The sequence below is a fragment of the Sminthopsis crassicaudata genome, chromosome 3, assembly GCF_048593235.1.
Source record: "Sminthopsis crassicaudata isolate SCR6 chromosome 3, ASM4859323v1, whole genome shotgun sequence".
Lineage (NCBI taxonomy): Eukaryota > Metazoa > Chordata > Mammalia > Dasyuromorphia > Dasyuridae > Sminthopsis > Sminthopsis crassicaudata.
Window position 1 is genome coordinate 241,803,525 of NC_133619.1, and position 17,541 is coordinate 241,821,065.

Here is a 17,541-nt window from a genome sequence, read left to right on the forward strand (position 1 = left end):
AGGGAACCAGAAACTGTTCTAAATTCTTATTTCCAGTAAGTTGAGCAGCTAAATTTATTCTCAATGACAAGAAACAATGGAAGGATGAAGGAGAAAGAAGCAATGCTGCTTACCTTGAATCTGGTATTAAAAAGGCCCATCTTAAAAATAAGCTCTTTGTGCTCATAAAGTCCTCGAAGTCCCTGAAGGCACTTTAGCCTCACCTCTGCCTGCTGTAAAACAAGAAGACTGCTACCAATCACAACCAACATGGACAGAAACAACTTCTCATATTTACAGACATTTTAACAAATCTTTAAAAATTGTCTGGCATGAACCATCAAAGATGATGGGCATTTTGCTAAATATTTGGGATACAAATACAAAAATTTAAATAGATTGTGAAGACTAAGAAGTTTAACTTTTGTTGAGAGAGATTACATGTATTAAATATACATGAAATAAATATAAGGGGGGGAGGGCAGATAGATGGTGCTGTAGATAGAGCACTAGCCCTGAAGTCAGGAGAACCTGAGTTCAAATCTGGCCTTAGACACTTAACACTTCCTAGCTGTATGACCCTGGGCAAGTCACTTAACCCCAATTGCTTTGCAAGAAAAAAAAAGAAAGAAAGAAAATGAAGAAATAAATATAAGAGGAGGGAGAATTGAGAAAAGTCATGTAGCAGGTGGCCGCAGTGGCGGCACTGATTTAGTCATTTTTCAGTCATGTCCAACTGTTTGGTGACCCAATTTAGAATCTTCTTGGCAAAGATACTGGAGTGGTTTACCCCTTCCATCTCAGCTTATTTTACAAATGAGAAAACTGAGGCAAACACACTTAAGTGACTTGCCCAGGGTCATACAACTGGAAAGTATCTGAGGCTAAATTTGAACTCAGGAAATTGAGTCTTCCTGATTCTAGACCTAACACTCTGCATTCCATCACCTACTGGCCTGCAGAAAGTAGTGCTTGTGCTTAATCTTGAAAGAAGTGAGGGATTCTATGAGGTGAAGGTGAGGAAGAAGCCCATTGCTGACATGGACTAAGGCCAGGACAAAGGCCTAGATAGGAAATAAAAGGACCATGTATGAGGAACAAAAAAAAAAGTCATTAAGGTTGGGTCTCAGAATATCGTATAATGAAGAAAGTGGAGTTGGGACCAGGTTCTAAAGGTTTTAAAAGTGAAGCAGAGAAGTTTTTATCCCACATAAGGAAACACTGGAGTTTAGCCATTGGTATCATTCTCCATGTCCAAAATCATTTTTATTTTTCTATTTCAGAAACATTCCTGATACTAGTTTTTAAATTATGTACTTGGATTTGTGTTTGGCTTATTTAATAACAGGAAACATTTATCAAGTGATTCACAGAAACATGTCTGGGAAGCAAGAAAGGAGGAATAATTTTTATTTTTGTTATTATTTTGTTTCTCAAAAGAAAAAGGGAGGGAGATATGAAATTTTTTAAACTTAATTTTCCTTTCTTATCTTTCATACTTTTACACCTTCTCTGTTCCCCCACCCTCATATTCCATCTACAATAAACTGACTGCTTCAATAGATGTATGAATTGGCCTTTTTCCCAACTGATCTAAGTTATAATGCCCCACAAGATTCCAATACATGAGGACAAAATGATTAACAAAAATCCAACAAAGAAAAACCTACAAGGCAGGATGCTTTTTGATTCAATGAACAGATAGTTAATTGAAATAGCAGCATTGACTAGAAATCTTTTCAAAGAAACAAAATCTGAAATTAATCAAGGAAACAAAAAACACAAAACAGGAGTTATTTGAGAATTTTATTAGGATCCTTCAAAAAATAGTCTTTGGAGTTGAAGTGGTTAGTCAATTGTTTTTTTCTGGTTCATTGGTTTTCTTTTAAAGCAAATTTAAAAGGATCTATACAGTTGTCATTAGCCACAAAATACTGAGAACTTGCTCTACTGACATTATGGTGTCAGTTCTCCAACAGAATCCAAACAGAACTACTTGGGAATAACCTAAGATTTCAAGTTTTAATTTAATTTATATAGAGTTTGCCAGTCACTTCAAAAATGTAAATCTTGTCAACTTTATTGCCTATTTAAGACTGTAATCTTGATACAATATAAATGGAAAGAAAAATAAAATGAAACTGAATACTTTACCACTAGAGAAGACATGAGAAAATGGACTCTCTTGCTTCATTTCAGAGATAAAAAATTACAGGTGTGGAGTATTATGGTCAAGCGTGATCACTGACTGGATTGGTTTTGCTTATTTTTTAAACTCTTTGTTTCAAGAGAAGTATTGGGGCAGCTAGGTGGCGAAGTGGATAGAGCACCAGCCCTGAATTCAGGAGGACCCAAGTTCAAATCTGGTCTCAGACACTTAACACTTCCTAGCTGTGTGGCCCTGGGCAAGTCACTTAACCCCAGCCTCAGGAAAAAAAAAAAAGAGAGAGAGAGAGAGAAGTATCACTAGGTGTAGGAAGAGAGCTGGACACATTAAAGAATTAATGTGATACACAAATGACTTCAACTAAATCCATCTTAGTAAAAGAAAATATTTTTCATAGTGTGAAATCACATTTTTAAAAAAATTCTACAAAAATTGAAAACTAATGACAATTGATAGGTAACAATAAGTTTTTAAAATAACTTCTACTTGTTTTATTTATTCAAGAAAAAAATAAGGAAATAAAACTTACCTTATCATATAACATCCAACCAACATATTTCAAGTAACTATCATTTAAAAACATATTTGGGTATAATTTCAGCCAACTTCCCATCTCCTCAATGCAAACGATTCTAATTTCAGGTATAACATCACTATGAAAACAAGGTTAGAAATGCATTAAGATTAAAAAGCAATCATTTTATATTAAGTATAATTGGAAATTTTTAAGTAAGAGTTCTTAAGTGTGAAAACTTATCCAAACATAAGAAAACTCTTAAGCTTAACTTAAGTCTTTAAATATATCAAAGAAATTCTAAATACCAATAATCCCTTTCCTTTGATGTCAATCAAGATCCCAAGGACTGATAAAACAACAATTCCTAATTATTTTAAAATCTTCAACAGTCCTGTAAAACAGCAACCTAAATAAAAAGCTTAAAGTAAATCAAGTGTGATCAAGGTACACTGAAATGAAAGTACAAACAAATGAAAATTGCTGGAGGAGTCACAGCTAAGAGAAGGAAAAGGAGATAAAGGGAAAGCTTCTTTGGGAAAGATGGCATTTGAGATCAGACTTTTAATATAAATAACAATTGAGCAAACTGAGATGCTGGGGGGGACAGGAGGAGGGATGGTATTCTAACTAAAAGGAATGACAGGAGCAAGGGAAAGGAGATGAAAAAAATCTTAGATCTTGTTAAGTAAAGAGGTAATCGATTTTGCCTGGATTGTAGGGAACATGAAGTGAAGATAAGAGAAGAATCAAGAAAAGAAATTTTCTATAAGATTTGTGTAGATCTTTAGATGCCAAACTAAGGAGTTTGGGCTTTATTCAATAACATCCAGAAGTGGCATGGCATAGTGGACAAGAAAGCCATCCTAAAAGCTAGGAAGAACTAGGTTCAAGTCTATTTGTGACTCTTCCTAGCCATGTGGCTTGGCCCTGGACGAGTAACTTAACTTTTCACGGCACTAGGCAGATAAGACTTTTAGTTGCATAGAAGGTAGTAATATATATTAGTAAAAAGTTTTCTCAAGAAGAAAATTCTCTACAACTAGGAAGATACAATTCTGGTCTCTAGTCTTAGTACTTAGTCCACCCTACATCCCTCATTTTATAGATGAGGAAACTTGAGGCCTACAGAAGTTAAATGACTTGCCCAGGGTCACAGAGGCAGGATTTCACACAGGTCTTCTGCTCAGTCAGGTTTTTTTCTATGGTAGACAATAAAGAATTCGATTTTTGAATAAGCTAATTGATGTGATCAAAGCTGGAAGGAAAAATTATTTGATGTGAAAGACTGGTAGACACTTAATAGGTGAAAAGACTGGCTAAGATACTCTTAAAATCATCTAGATAAGAGATAATGAGTTTTTAGAAGAGGAAAAGTGAGAACAGAAAAGGTGGATGTGAAAGGAAATGACCAAGACAAAAAGTAGGATTTAACTGCTTAAATAGCTATGGAAGATGATAGATGGAGAAGAATCCATCTCTATGGTTTAAAGTACTAACAATATATCCAAATGGAAAGACCTGGAAGGCTGAAAACATGCTGTGCACGAGTTTGCTTTAAAAATTTTTTTTAAATAACTAATATCCTTACCGATAGCGCTGCACAAAGGTCCCTTTAAAAAGCGCATTCATCATATTTTCAATTTCCACAGGTTTTTGCTGACACTGAAAGACAAAAAGTGTACCAACTACAATCCACCATCTTAGAGGCTACAAGATCCTGAAGATTTTATAGCAGCAACTGGAAAACTCAGCAGTGCCGTTTCAGTTGTTCTCAATTAGCCATTATGGCCTAAGATTTTTTTCTTCTCTAATCCCCTTAAAAGGCTCTTTTTGCCACTACTCTTCTCTCATCTGCTACCACTCTCCTTGGTGCTGCCATCATATGTATCCTCTACTCCCACCTCCAAAAAAGGCTGCAGATTTTTCATGATTCCAGAAGGCTGAAGATAATTTTGATATTAAGATCCTTCCTAACTCTAAGATTTAGACAACTAAAATTGAAATTAGGGTAAATTTGTAAAATGCAAAGAAATATTGTAGTGAAGTGGGACAAGTGCTGGCTTGAATTCTACAGAGACTTGAGATCAAACTATGCTACTGATGCTTACTACTAAGCTATCTGTTTTTTAATCACAATTTCTCAGTCTTTTTATAATTGTTTTGTAAAGTTAACACAAGTAATTATAAAGTATTTCACAAACTTTAAACCACTATGTAAGTTGTTATCATTTGCAGGCAAGGTGTGGTAGGAAAAAGGGAGAAGGAAATGCTGTTCTTTTCACGGGATATACAATATAGTAACTAATCAATATTTCTATCATTTGATCAATGTAGAATTTTCCCTTAGAATTTCAGAATTTTAACCAAGGTCCTAACTACAGGACTTGGTAGCATTAGAGTTCAATACTTCTAGGTTAGAGTAGAAACAGAAATGGTACTATGATTCTGGAAATACTTAAGTATCAAAGGATTGTAAAAAGAGGATCTATAAGCACTAATGTTTGGGGAACCATGAAATAAAATTACTTTATACTCAGATGATCACCACTATTTTTTTTTAAATTCTCTGTAAGTTAAAAGCTGACATTAACTAAAAGAGTGGCTATTTATTCTCTATTTCTCATTTTCAAAATCTCAGATCTACATTGTAGAGAGGCAATGTGACTCAGCAGACAGAGAGCCAATTACAGAATCAGGAAGACCAGAGTTCAAGTCCTGCCTCTGACAAATACTAAGTCATTTAATATCATACTGACCCAGTATAAATAAGTTATAGAATATTTGATTTACATTGTTAAAGAATTTCCTCATGGTGAGTTAATTCCCTATACCAATCACAAGTCTAAATCAAAAGAAAGAAAAAAAAGAAAAAGAAAAAAAAAGGCCCACAAATGAAAGGGAAAAGGGAGGTAACTGTGTACCCCAAAGAATATAATAAATATTTAACGCACAGTAAGAACTATCAGACCTCTTTCCTTTTTCTGTCAAGCTCATCCAATCTAGGACCAGTTTCGCCCTCAGGGGTCCTATTCTTCTCTACTTCATAAAGCTGCTGAGCATTATGGATGCTGACATCAAGATTCTGAATTACACTCACAAGTGCTGTCACCAGCTTCATTGCTGAAATGCAAGAGATTTTTAAACAAACAAACGTCACTGAATTAAATGGTTTTAAGTATAAAAACTTCATCTCCTAAGCACCAAAATGTTATAAAGGGAAGAAACAAAACAGAAAAGGTAATAGAAGAAACATGTCAAAGGTTAAGTGAGCTGGTCACAGAAGTCATTCTAAGATCAGTTTTAATTAAAAAAATATACAATTTAACCATGAGACTCTTTAAACAAATATTCAGTACTGTGAAAAGAAATGATTTATTATTTAAGTATTATGGAAGACCAATAAATATTTCACTACATCAAAGCAAATGTAGGAGCATCTTAGCTCACCAATTGCTTTTAGATAAGGATCATATGATCACAGAGAAGGAAGAATAAATATTAATTCTATAATAATTGAGATGAAAGGCAAGATGGGCCCGGGAAACATAATTCACTAGCCTAAAAAACAACCAACCAACCCTCTTCAGGGAGTCAGATGACATTATTTCTTGTAAAGTCTGTTTCCTTTAACAACTACAGATCTAGCTTTTTATCAAATAGTAAGGTACTTTCCCCCAATTTGTCCCATTACACTAGAAATATCATTTCTCCTCTCATTTTTATCAATAAGCTTTCCATTTTATGATAATGAATTTAAAGCAAAATAGCTCCAAAATGAGATAATACTCTAGGTCCCAAATAACACATATTTAGTTAGAAATTTAAAAAATAAAGAACCTTACCTCAAATTATTTCCAATAAATAAAAAATACTTAATGAATAAGATTATGCAGCACTAGGCAAAATATCAAGGGGAATAAAAAAAGTATAAACAGTTCCTGCCACTTGGCCCCAAAGAAGAGATAGGAGTATAGACCTTCTTTTCATTCTTAAAAAGATAGGGTACTTTGGTTATGAAAAACCTGCATACGTCAGACCTGGTTAATATATGGGCTCATTTTGTTGAACTAGGTTTTTATTTGTTTGTTTTGTCTTTCTCATTCTTTGTTACAGTAGATGGTTCTCTGGGAGGGAAAGAGGGATATATTAATAAATGTAGGTGATAAAAAAAATATAGCAATATAGTTTTTAAAGGAAGTTCCTTATTTCAATGAACTTAAAAAGTTATTTAGGGAGATAAGATTATATACACGTGAAAAAGATAACAATATAAGATCGTATATGATGAGTTCCAAGTAAGAAACATAAACAATAAGGGCAATAATTCAGAGAAGCCTACAATGGAATAGGCTAGGATGGTGAAGGAAGGCCTCATGGAAGAGGTCAGACTTGAAGAATGAATAGAATCAGGATAGATAGAAAAGAGATAAAGGCATTCTAGTGGAGAAATGGCATCAACAAAGGCATAGAGGCAAGAAGAATGTATTCAGGGTACAAATGAGTAGAACATTTTGACTTCAGTTAAGAGTTCATGCTATGGAGTAATATTGGAGGTAAAGAAAGGCAGGGTGAATCCAAATGCTATCCTTGCCGAAGTTTGGCCACAGGAAGCACAGTTTGCACCCAGAACCAACTGACACACATGTTTATATCATCATAAGAAAGCAGCAAATTCATGTAAGGAAACAGTACAAAAATACAAAGGATCTCCTCTGAACATGCAATGATAAGTGCCACCTGCATGCCTTTGCTCACTCCATTCCTCCTATCTAGAAAGGTTCTCTTTTCAACTTAGCTCAAATCTCCTCTCTTCCTCCTTGCCTTTCCACCCCAACCCATGGTAATATCTCCATCATCTTAAACTAAATCAATTTTTCTTTTGGCATTTGATCATAAACTACACATGAAAGTATTAAGTTTTCTAGAGTTAGTGTATTACTTTTCTCTCCCCAGCTAGATCATAAACTTTTTGAAGTCAAGAATTGTGTCATCTCCCACAACCGTGCCATAGTGCTCAAAAACACAATCCATGTTTTAAAATATATATGAATTGACTAAAAGAAAAAAAAATAGGTTTCAAAAGTATCATATTCATCTTAAAGCCAACTCCATGTTAATGGATCATAAAGATATTGATTCTAAGCCACAGTTAGAGTCTTCCTTTCATAGATATAACTACCATAATATCCCAAGTACAATGCTAGACAAGATGGATAAGAACTGACCTGCCAAGGTACTTGTATGCCTGAATGCTCTCACTACAGAACCTGTGAGTCCTGAAAGAAGGGAAGTGATTGTGTTCATCAAATAACCATCATAGAGAATGCTGTACTGACACTGTTGAATTAGTACTGCTGTAAATTCACAGAAATTAGCTTTAAATTTTTTCCAGTGGGGTCCAGGCTTAACAAGTGGATAACCTTCATCCTCCTGTGTTTGGGGGGAAAAGAGAAAGAGAGAAAAAACAAAATAACATGTTTTAAATGGGATGAAAAAATAATACATAAGAGATTAAAACTAAAAGCAAGTTATTTAGGTTTTGAGTTCTATCAGAAAAGTTACTAAAATTTTGTATTCAGAAAAAGCTAAACTATTGTCTTGTCATATCTAAGGTCTTAAAGCCACTGCTTTTCTTCTCTATACCACACACAAAAGAATGCAACACATCAGATTAGGCAAAATATATTATAATTAAAGTCACTAATAACAATGTGAGATATTGGCAACCAATTAAATTTCAACATTCATTTTTGATTTTTCAAAATCAAAGTTTCTGAGAAGTACATACTATAGACCCATTCCCCATTCTCCAAAAAGCAGAGGCACATGATAACACCAGAGTCAATTTCTCAGAGCTTATTTCCACTTCCATTTCCTCAAAAATCATTTGTTTACAATATACTTTTTAAGCTTAAACATTTGTCTACAAAGAAATCTTATAAATATTGTAAATGTGGGAAGGCCCTCAGAAAGAAGTCCCATTGTAGAGTTCATCAGAGAATTAATGCTGGAGAGATTCTTTATAAATGTAAGGAGTGTGGGAGAGCTTACTTCTACAACTTATGGTACATCAAAGAAGTCATATTGGAAGGAAACCTCCAAAGTATAAAAGCCTTTACACTGAGGACATTACTTTATATCCATCACAATTCATACTAGAAAGATTCCTCAGAAATTCCCAAGCTATAGAATATTTATTAAAAAGGTCACGCTGCCCGTCAATACATGGGTCAATGGCATGCCTCCATTTATACCAAAGACTAGAAGCAAAAGGAAACTTCTTCTTTTGTAATATTCTTCTCTAAAACGCAAAATGCAGAGAAAATGCAGAGGACTGTGAGTTCCTACTTTTGACAAGAATTCACTCAAAAGTGAAAAGAAATTATAGGTCTGTTTTTTCCCCCATGCCAAAAACTACATTTAATGAAATAAGTTAATAAATCATCATAAAATGGCTGCCTGTAGATATGGCAACCACAAATATTGTTATGGAAAAAGTACAAGTTTAACAATATGAGAAAATGGGACACATTTTAAACTATTAAGAACATTCTAAAATTTGGTTTTACGATAACCTTACGAGAATGGCATTTAAACAATAGACTGTCTTCCTAAACAAGAAGGCCTATCCAACTAGCCAAAAGGAAAAGACTTTAACCTCTAAGTCACCATGAATTTATCCACATTTAAGTTAATTCCCCTGCTAATGTACCACAGTTGTCTCACTGAAATAAAGGTGGTCATTCAGTTCTCAAAGTCAATGTCAACATAGCTAACAAACTTTAAGTAAAAGGTCTAGTAACAAATAGAAAATTTTTCATCACCAAAATTCTTCCTGATATGGCTCAGGTATCAGGAAATTCTGATAGAATGATTATTAGAGGATATAATTGCTAGTGGCATCACACACAATCCAATAAACTAGGTCATATGTACTACAAAAACTATTATGCATCTGGTAAACCTGCTTATTAAACATCAATTCTCAAAGCTGGTTCTCTAATTACAGTTTATTACTTTTGATTCTAAAGTATGAATAGAAGCTTGAAATCCTAATTGACCTTTTGGGCCAGGTTTGACTCCATTATCTTTACTATTTTGTTTGGTAAAACAGGTGAAATATAGTTCAATATTGAAATGGTTATTATGAGCCAAACCAGAAAAGATATCCCATTTAAAATAAAGTTACTTTACTAAGCTGAGTAAAAAAAAAAGGGACTACATGACAGTGGAAAGAATGCTAAACTTGCAGAAAATAATTGGGTTCAAGTCCTGCCTCCAATAATTACTAGTTATGTGACCTTAAGCTCCAGTACTAGTAGAACTTAAAGGTCATGGGTTTATTGGGAAGACCAAATGAAGTGACTTAAGCAAAATATTTTGTAAACTTTGAAAATATATAAATACTAGCTGCGATCAAAATTATTAGGCTGCAATAATACTTTCCCCTAGAAGAGCCTTGAAAGAACTTTGAGGGTATAGGTATGCATGTCTTTAATATGTTTGAGATACAATCAAATTATAAATGATAATAATGTTACTACAGTTATCACAATGTTTGTGCAAAGTTTTAGGAAAGCAACATAAACCTAACTTGAAATTTTAATAGTTATCAAAAAGCATTTAAACATTAAAATATGCATGGCACTATATGAGCTGCCACAGAGAGAGAACAGTTCATAACATCTAAAATATTATCATTTATACTTACTGACATACAGACAGAAAATAATATAATTAAAATATTAATTCAATTAACAAATGGACAGTAAGACCATTCCATTTACTTCATCTATACAACTATAACGTGACAAATATGTAATCTTTGAAGAAAAGGAAAATAAGCAAAGGTTTTACCAACTCCATCGGCCATGTCACTGTTAAGATCCATGGGCGAGCCATAATTCTTTTATACTGCAACCCTGTTTCCTAGAAGTGATTATACAAAAAAAAATTTTAATTTACATTTTAGGAGGATTAATTTGAACCCTCCATGTTGAATTTTAAATACAAATTTACAGTAAAAATGCACTTATGCACATGTGAAATAGAAACATAATCTATAAAACTAAAATTACAGAAAGTGAAATGTTTGCTGAGACAAGAATCTCATTCATTTTATCCTGGGAATTTTTTTTTTCCTATTATAAAATACTAAGCACATTCACAGCCCCTAAGAAATTATAATTCCTAATAATAGCCAAGCATCTATTTCAAATTGCTTTTACCCCTAAACTTTTTTCAAAGAAATAAGAATGATCATTACCAAAAAATCTTTTGGACATGTTAATGCAATATAGTTTTAATAAGCCACAAATATCTATGTAAATGCTCCCTACAGAACCTAGCACAAAATGAGATTACATTAATAAGTTAGTCAGTTGTTCAAATAAAAAATCTAACTGAATTCTCTGAGATGGAGAAAGAATACAATCAGGTGCCTTCAATTATAAACTTGCAAATAAAACCAATTTAGTATTTCAATCCCACTTATTTAAAGTCGTGATTAGTCTGAATAGGTAATCTATATCTATTATGTGTAAAGGGACACAGAGAAAATCCCTTATCTTCTATGCTCCTTTCTTTTCTTTTTTCTAAAGCAACATGGCTTAATACAGGAGTTTTTAATCTCTTGAGTCATTAAGTCCTCTTTGGAAGTTTGGTGAAATCTACAGATCCTTTCTCAGAATGTTTTTAAATGCATAAAACAAAATACATGGGATTACAAAGGAAATCTAGACACAACTGAAATTCTAAATTGTTTCAAGTTCAGAACATAAATTAAATCTTACCTCATCAAATTTCTCAATCATTTTTTTCAAAATATCAGAGCTATGTAAACTTTGGTACATCTCAGCAGTCACCATTCCTAGATATAATGAATTGAAAAGTAGATTTAAGGATAATGGAGTCAAATATAACAAATAGATTAATATTAGATATATGTATTGAGACAGTCCAAAACAGTGGAAAGACTGGATTTAATAAGAGAGGGCCTAGGTTCAAATTCTAGCTGTATTTAATTCTAGTATGATCACAGACAAGTCATTTAACCTGTCCGGGCCTCGGTTTCCTCATGTGTAAAATTATAGGGTTGAAATAAATAAAAATGACTCCTAAGGTAAAATCCACGGTCCTAAAATCTCTGGTGCTTATTTTAAGTCATTTTCAAAGTTATCTATCTTTGAGGAAAATATTCATATAATTTTCAAATTGTCCCAAAGGAATCCTAAATCGTGTATAATTTTAATGGTTGGAAGCACTCAAAAGCCTGAAGACAAATAGGGCTGAAAAACAGAGAGAAGGAAGGTCCAAGAACATATTATGACTATGGAACAGCAATGAATGCAAAATTCAGCTCAGACCTAATAAAACATTCTGAAAGTGTATCTTACAAATGCCTGCAAGAAAATAATTACCTTGACAGCCAGAACACTGAATAAAGAAATTGATGAGATCCAGAAGTGCCAAATCCCTGTCTTCTTTATAGGCTTCAATCCAGTCATCTACCACTGACTGATAGGAAATAGTCAATGTTTAGAACAAAAAAAAAAAAATTGAATCCCTCTGAAATATTGGTAACGAAAGACCACCCACCTTAGAGACCATGTCAAATTGAGCTTTTATCCTACAGTTACTTTTTCAGGGGACACTGAATTTTATAACAAAATCTATCACAATCAAGTTTTGAATTTATTTCCTCCAGATCAGAAAAATCAACATTAAGAATGATGACTGCAAAAATACAAGGATTATACAAGCACTATTCTGAACAAAATACTACCTGTAACTGTTTCCTTTTCTCAATACATACATGCAAAATTAGCTCACACATGCTCTGAAATTTTGCTAAGTGACTAACAATATTATATGTTTATGGATATATTATTTTTTCAAATGATAAAGGGAAAAAGAGGATGAGGACTACATAAATCGATTCATGCTTATGTATAAAGAAAAAGTAAAGGGAGCAGATATATGAAGCATGACCAAATCCATAAAGAGAGAGCTAAAGGACACACCAACAAACAGTATTAGGTTACCAAATGATTAACCTAAATCCAGATAACAGCACTTCAGCTCAAGAATGTACCTGCATAGCTCTCTTGCCCAAGCTGACCACCTCAAAGAGAGTGACTGCTTCCACCATTTCTTCAACTTCATCTTCAGTGTTCTCTGGCTGACTTGACCTCTTCCTTCTTGAAATATTTTTCTTTCTGACGTTTTCGCACTGTTCTTGCACCTTCCTTCTCTCTTTCTGAAACCAAAGTTTTACAAAGGAATTATCATAAATCTGCTTTTCAATGAAACATTAGCCCCCTTTTCCAGTAGTGTCTTCTGTTCTAGCACAAAGAAAAGAGACAAGGTTATTCCCAGTCAAATCTTTAACAAACAAGATTCTGAGGGGCAGCTAGGTGGTGCAGTGGATAGAGCACCAGCCCTGAATTCAGGAGGACCTGAGTTCTAATATGCCCTGACACTTAACACTTCCTAGCTGTGTGACCCTGGGCAAGTCACTTAACCCCAGCCTAAAAAAAAAAACACAAAATTCTGCAATTCCTCTGAAGTTTGTTATTTGGTTGCATGAATATGTTTATTTTAAACAAGGTAATGAATTAGTTTAAAATTTTTTCAGGATTTTGAATGGGAATAGGCTTAATACATCAGCCACTTCCTTCATTTTATAAATGACGAAATTCATCTATAAAGCTCACTCAGCAGAATTTGAGTTCCTCATCTTTGTATCTAAAATATTACATAATGTTTAACCTATATTGGGTTACTTGCTGCCTAGGGATGGGAAGTAAAGGAAGGGGGAGAAAAAGGATGAATGTTGAAAGTTACCTTTGCATATATTTTGAAAATAAAAAGCTATTACTTAAAAGAAAAATATAATATAATATAATGTAAGCAGAAACCATTCCATTTTTGTCTTTGTATCCCTGGCACCTGACACAATTCTTGATATAGTATATGCTTGATAAATGTTTAAATATTATTGAATTCTCTCAAGGTTTTCATTGTAATAAATCTGTCTATGTAGAATTTGGCCTGTATTTCTTTTGTCATCAACATATTAAAAGACATAAGGAAGAAAAGTCCTGAACACTGAACTAAAGAGCCTTTTCTCTTTTCTACTTCTCAGGCGAATTTTACCTTCTAATGGGCTATTATAGTGTTCCTCCGGGCATGAGACCTTGCACGAGACTCACCTTAGGAATTAAGAGGATCATTGCCATTTTAACAGAGTCCAGCTTGGTAATACCAATTCAAGGAAAATATTCCTCTGTCAGTTGCTAAATTCATGAAACCACATGCTGTCAACTTTAAAAATGTAAATTCTTTTTCCATTAAAGAAGTTTTCAAGAATACTCACCAAGTGTTAGACTAGAAAATGTATTCAAAATTTCTCTCTTAAACAAAGTCTTTTATTCCAAAAATACTCCATATGCTAGTTGTGTGATCTACTGAATATCTAACACATCAACCATTATTTCCAGAAGTACTTTCTTTCCAGGTACAAAAGATGGGTGCCTCTTTAATCTCTCTGTGCCTCAGTTTTCTTAAATGTAAAATGAAAAGATAGTATAAATGATTTACCTCTAAGGTAAAAATATTTAATCTCATGTCCTTGGTGATTTAAAAGCTACATATATAGTATGGGAAAAAAAAAAAATCAATAAAAGGTTTTGCTTGTAGAATTCTTTAAATTTAAATTTTCAAACAATTTTTGGAAATAAACTTTTAAGATATTTTAGGCAAACAACAAAATTTAGTCATATAAAAATTGAGATGATATATTTTTTTTTTGTTCCAGTCTCTGTACTAAGAGCAATGTTCTTACCTATGCCATTTTCTGCAATGTATCCCTGAAACTTAAACCATCTCTCTCATTTTGTCTTTTAATGTCTACTGGTTTCTACCTTACTACTTGAAAACAAGCCAAGATCTCATCCTTAAAAATCTTCACTTGAACTGCCACCACATGCTACCATCCTGTTTATCTCTTCTTCTTTGTACACTGAAACTAGAACCTAATATTAAGACCCTAGAGTCTATATTCATTGACTATTTCTCCCATAGACCCTTCATAATCTGGCTTCCAATCCCATTATTTAATGACAATTGATTTCTCTCAGAATAAAATTGATCCCTAACGTCTGGTCTAATGACCATTTCCCAGCCCTCACTGTGATCTCTCTACAGCTTTTCATGCTGATAACTACCCTTTTATCCCATGCACATTCTTTCCTCTCTTGGCTTCTATGGCACTCTCTACCTACCCTTCTGACCACTCCTCCCCTTCCTCTGGCAGGATCACCATCCTTATTCAGTCCATGAAACAGTTTTAGCCCAAGGCTTGATGCTGAACCTTCTCTAACTTTTGCCCTCTTAGTAAGTCATCAGTTCCCATAGGTTCAAATTTTGTCTCTAATAAGACTACCCAATCTATATATCTAGTTCTCATCTCTCCTATATTGTACTCCTTCATTTCCAACTGCAAGCTAAACACCTTTACCTCAAAATCAAATAGCATCTCAAATTCCACATATCCAAAAAAGAATCCATTATCTTAACCTTTAGGCCCCATCATTCCTCTAAATTCTTCTGTTTCTGGTCATGTAGGTTTACAGCCTTAGAATCATTCATGACTTTTATCTTTCATATCCAATCAGTCTTCTTCTACAATATCTCTTCTATCTGTTCTTTCTCTCCATTCAAATAGCCATTATTCTAGTTTAGGCCCTCACACCTTTCTTTTATCAGACTATTACAGTATTCCAACTGTATAATGGATATTTCAAACAGAACATTCCAGAGACATCAATCTCAACTTATCTAAAACCTAATTCATTAATCTTTCCACAAAAATCTTCCCTTCTTCCAAACTTACTTATTTTTGTCAAACACAATACCAACCTTGTGGTGTCCTTAAGATATGCAAAGTTGTCATTCTCTAAAACTAGACTCCTCACTCTGTCTATGTATCCTATTAAGTATCAAATCTAGCTATTTATAGCTTCTCAACATCTCTTACAATCAACTCCTTCTATCCACTCTAGCTACCATATAAATTCAGGCTCATATCCCCCTTAACTAGATTATTTTAAGTCTTCTAATTCATTTCACTGCCTCAAATTTCTCCCCCTTCCAGTCCATGCTACACACTGCTGCCAAACTAATTTTCTTTTAAGCACATACCTAAACTAGAGGCCCTCATTCAATTAAATACTATGGCTTCCTATTACCTCTATGATATAAACTCTTCTGCTTGACTTTAAAAAATCTTTACAACCTAATCCCAATCTATATTTCCACTCCACTGGACATTAACGTCCTTGGCCCCCATACTCTTTAACCCAATCAAATTGACCTTTTCTCTACTGCTCATATACTTCTCATCTCTAGGACTTTGCAATAGCCATTCCCCATACTTTGAATTTACTCCATTTCCATCTTAGAGTTTTTCTCTATCATTAAGATAGAATTCAAGCACCTTCTTCTGAAAAGGCTTCCTGATCCCACAAAATGCTAGTGCCCTCTCTCCCAAACTGTCTTATATTTAACTACTTTGTAGTTAAATTAATTTTTTATTATTTATTAGCTTTATTTATGTGTTTATACATACTTGTCTTCTCCACTAGAATGTAAGCTCACTGCAAATAATTTCATTCTTTGTCTTTTTATCCTCAGCACCTATCAGCAATGTTTGCAATGTGAATTCCCCAGTTTCTTGGTGTTTATAATGCCTCTGCAGCATTTAACATGGTTGACCATAGACTACTCATTTCAAATCTCTCCCCACTCAACTTATCAAATGGATCTCAGTTCATGTCTCTCCCCACTCAAGTTACCAAATGGATCTCCCTAAAGAATAGGTATTACTATGTCACAGGTAGTACTCTCCCTCCAGTTAGTACACTCCACAGGCTCTCTATTATCTCTATATATAAATATAAAATTGTCTGTCTTTTAAAGCTTTTTACAAATTGAACCCTTCCCTACCTTTCCAATTTTCTCACAATTTACTTTTTCACTTATTCTATCCAGTGCCACTGTCTTTCTTACTATTTCTTACAGGTAACATTTCAACCCTTAATTCTTTTTTTTACTACCTATCTCCTATCCCTCCCTCCACTTCTCTATTTTCTGATTTTCCTGGCTTCTTTCAAGATTCTATTCAAATACCATCTTCTACAAAAAGCCTTTCCCAGTCTTACTTAATACTAATGCATGCCTACTAAAATTATCTCCAATTAGTGTTGGAATATATGTAGATGTCTGAATTTTTTCTCCAATAGAAAATAAGTTCCTTGAAGGCAGGGACTTTTTGTGCCTTTTTTTAATTCCCAGCATTTAGCACAGTATTTCAACCATAATAAGAACTTAATAAATGCTTAACTGATTAACTAATCTTATGATTATTTCTTCTCCAGGTTTTGGTGACACTGCTCTCATCAACTCTTTATCTAGGGGATTATTGCAACAACTCTCTCACTCATCCTTCTGCCTCATGTCTCTCTCTACTCCAATTATCCATTCAATTTTCCTAAATTATAGTTTGACCCCGACACCCCTCTGTGGCACCAACATACCTCAAGAATCAAATACAAAATTTCATTTGATATTTAAAGGTCTTCAAAACCTGCTCCATTCCTTCTTTTCAAGTGTTCTTATACTTTAGAACATCCATGCACTCTATGATCCAACCACACTGGACTACGACTACTTACTGTTCCTCACACACCCTGTCTACCATCTCCTTTGCCCTTATACTGTCTATGCCCAGACCTTGAATACTCTCCCTTCTTACCTCCTTAACTCAATTTCTCTAACTTCTTTCAATACTCAGCTTTGTTCAGAAAGCTCACAGTTG

The 17,541-nt window shown here is 33.8% G+C and overlaps 1 protein-coding gene across 4 annotated transcripts in view; it reads right to left on the minus strand.

The window, feature by feature from the left end:
• LOC141561128 (cohesin subunit SA-2-like) overlaps window positions 1-17,541 on the minus strand; it is a 124,292-nt gene that overhangs the window by 100,024 nt on the left and 6,727 nt on the right. For all 4 annotated transcript variants that reach the window (XR_012487976.1, XM_074300259.1, XM_074300258.1 and 1 more), the window contains exons 4-12: window positions 12,757-12,921; window positions 12,083-12,179; window positions 11,456-11,532; window positions 10,521-10,592; window positions 7,889-8,093; window positions 5,632-5,783; window positions 4,252-4,325; window positions 2,676-2,799; window positions 114-212 (exon numbers count right to left, since the gene is read on the minus strand). Coding sequence is in view for 3 of the 4 variants with exons in the window: in XM_074300259.1 (XP_074156360.1) it covers window positions 114-212; window positions 2,676-2,799; window positions 4,252-4,325; window positions 5,632-5,783; window positions 7,889-8,093; window positions 10,521-10,592; window positions 11,456-11,532; window positions 12,083-12,179; window positions 12,757-12,921 (1,065 nt within the window). In the remaining variant the exon portion in view is untranslated. The remainder of the gene's footprint in view (window positions 1-113; window positions 213-2,675; window positions 2,800-4,251; window positions 4,326-5,631; window positions 5,784-7,888; window positions 8,094-10,520; window positions 10,593-11,455; window positions 11,533-12,082; window positions 12,180-12,756; window positions 12,922-17,541) is intronic.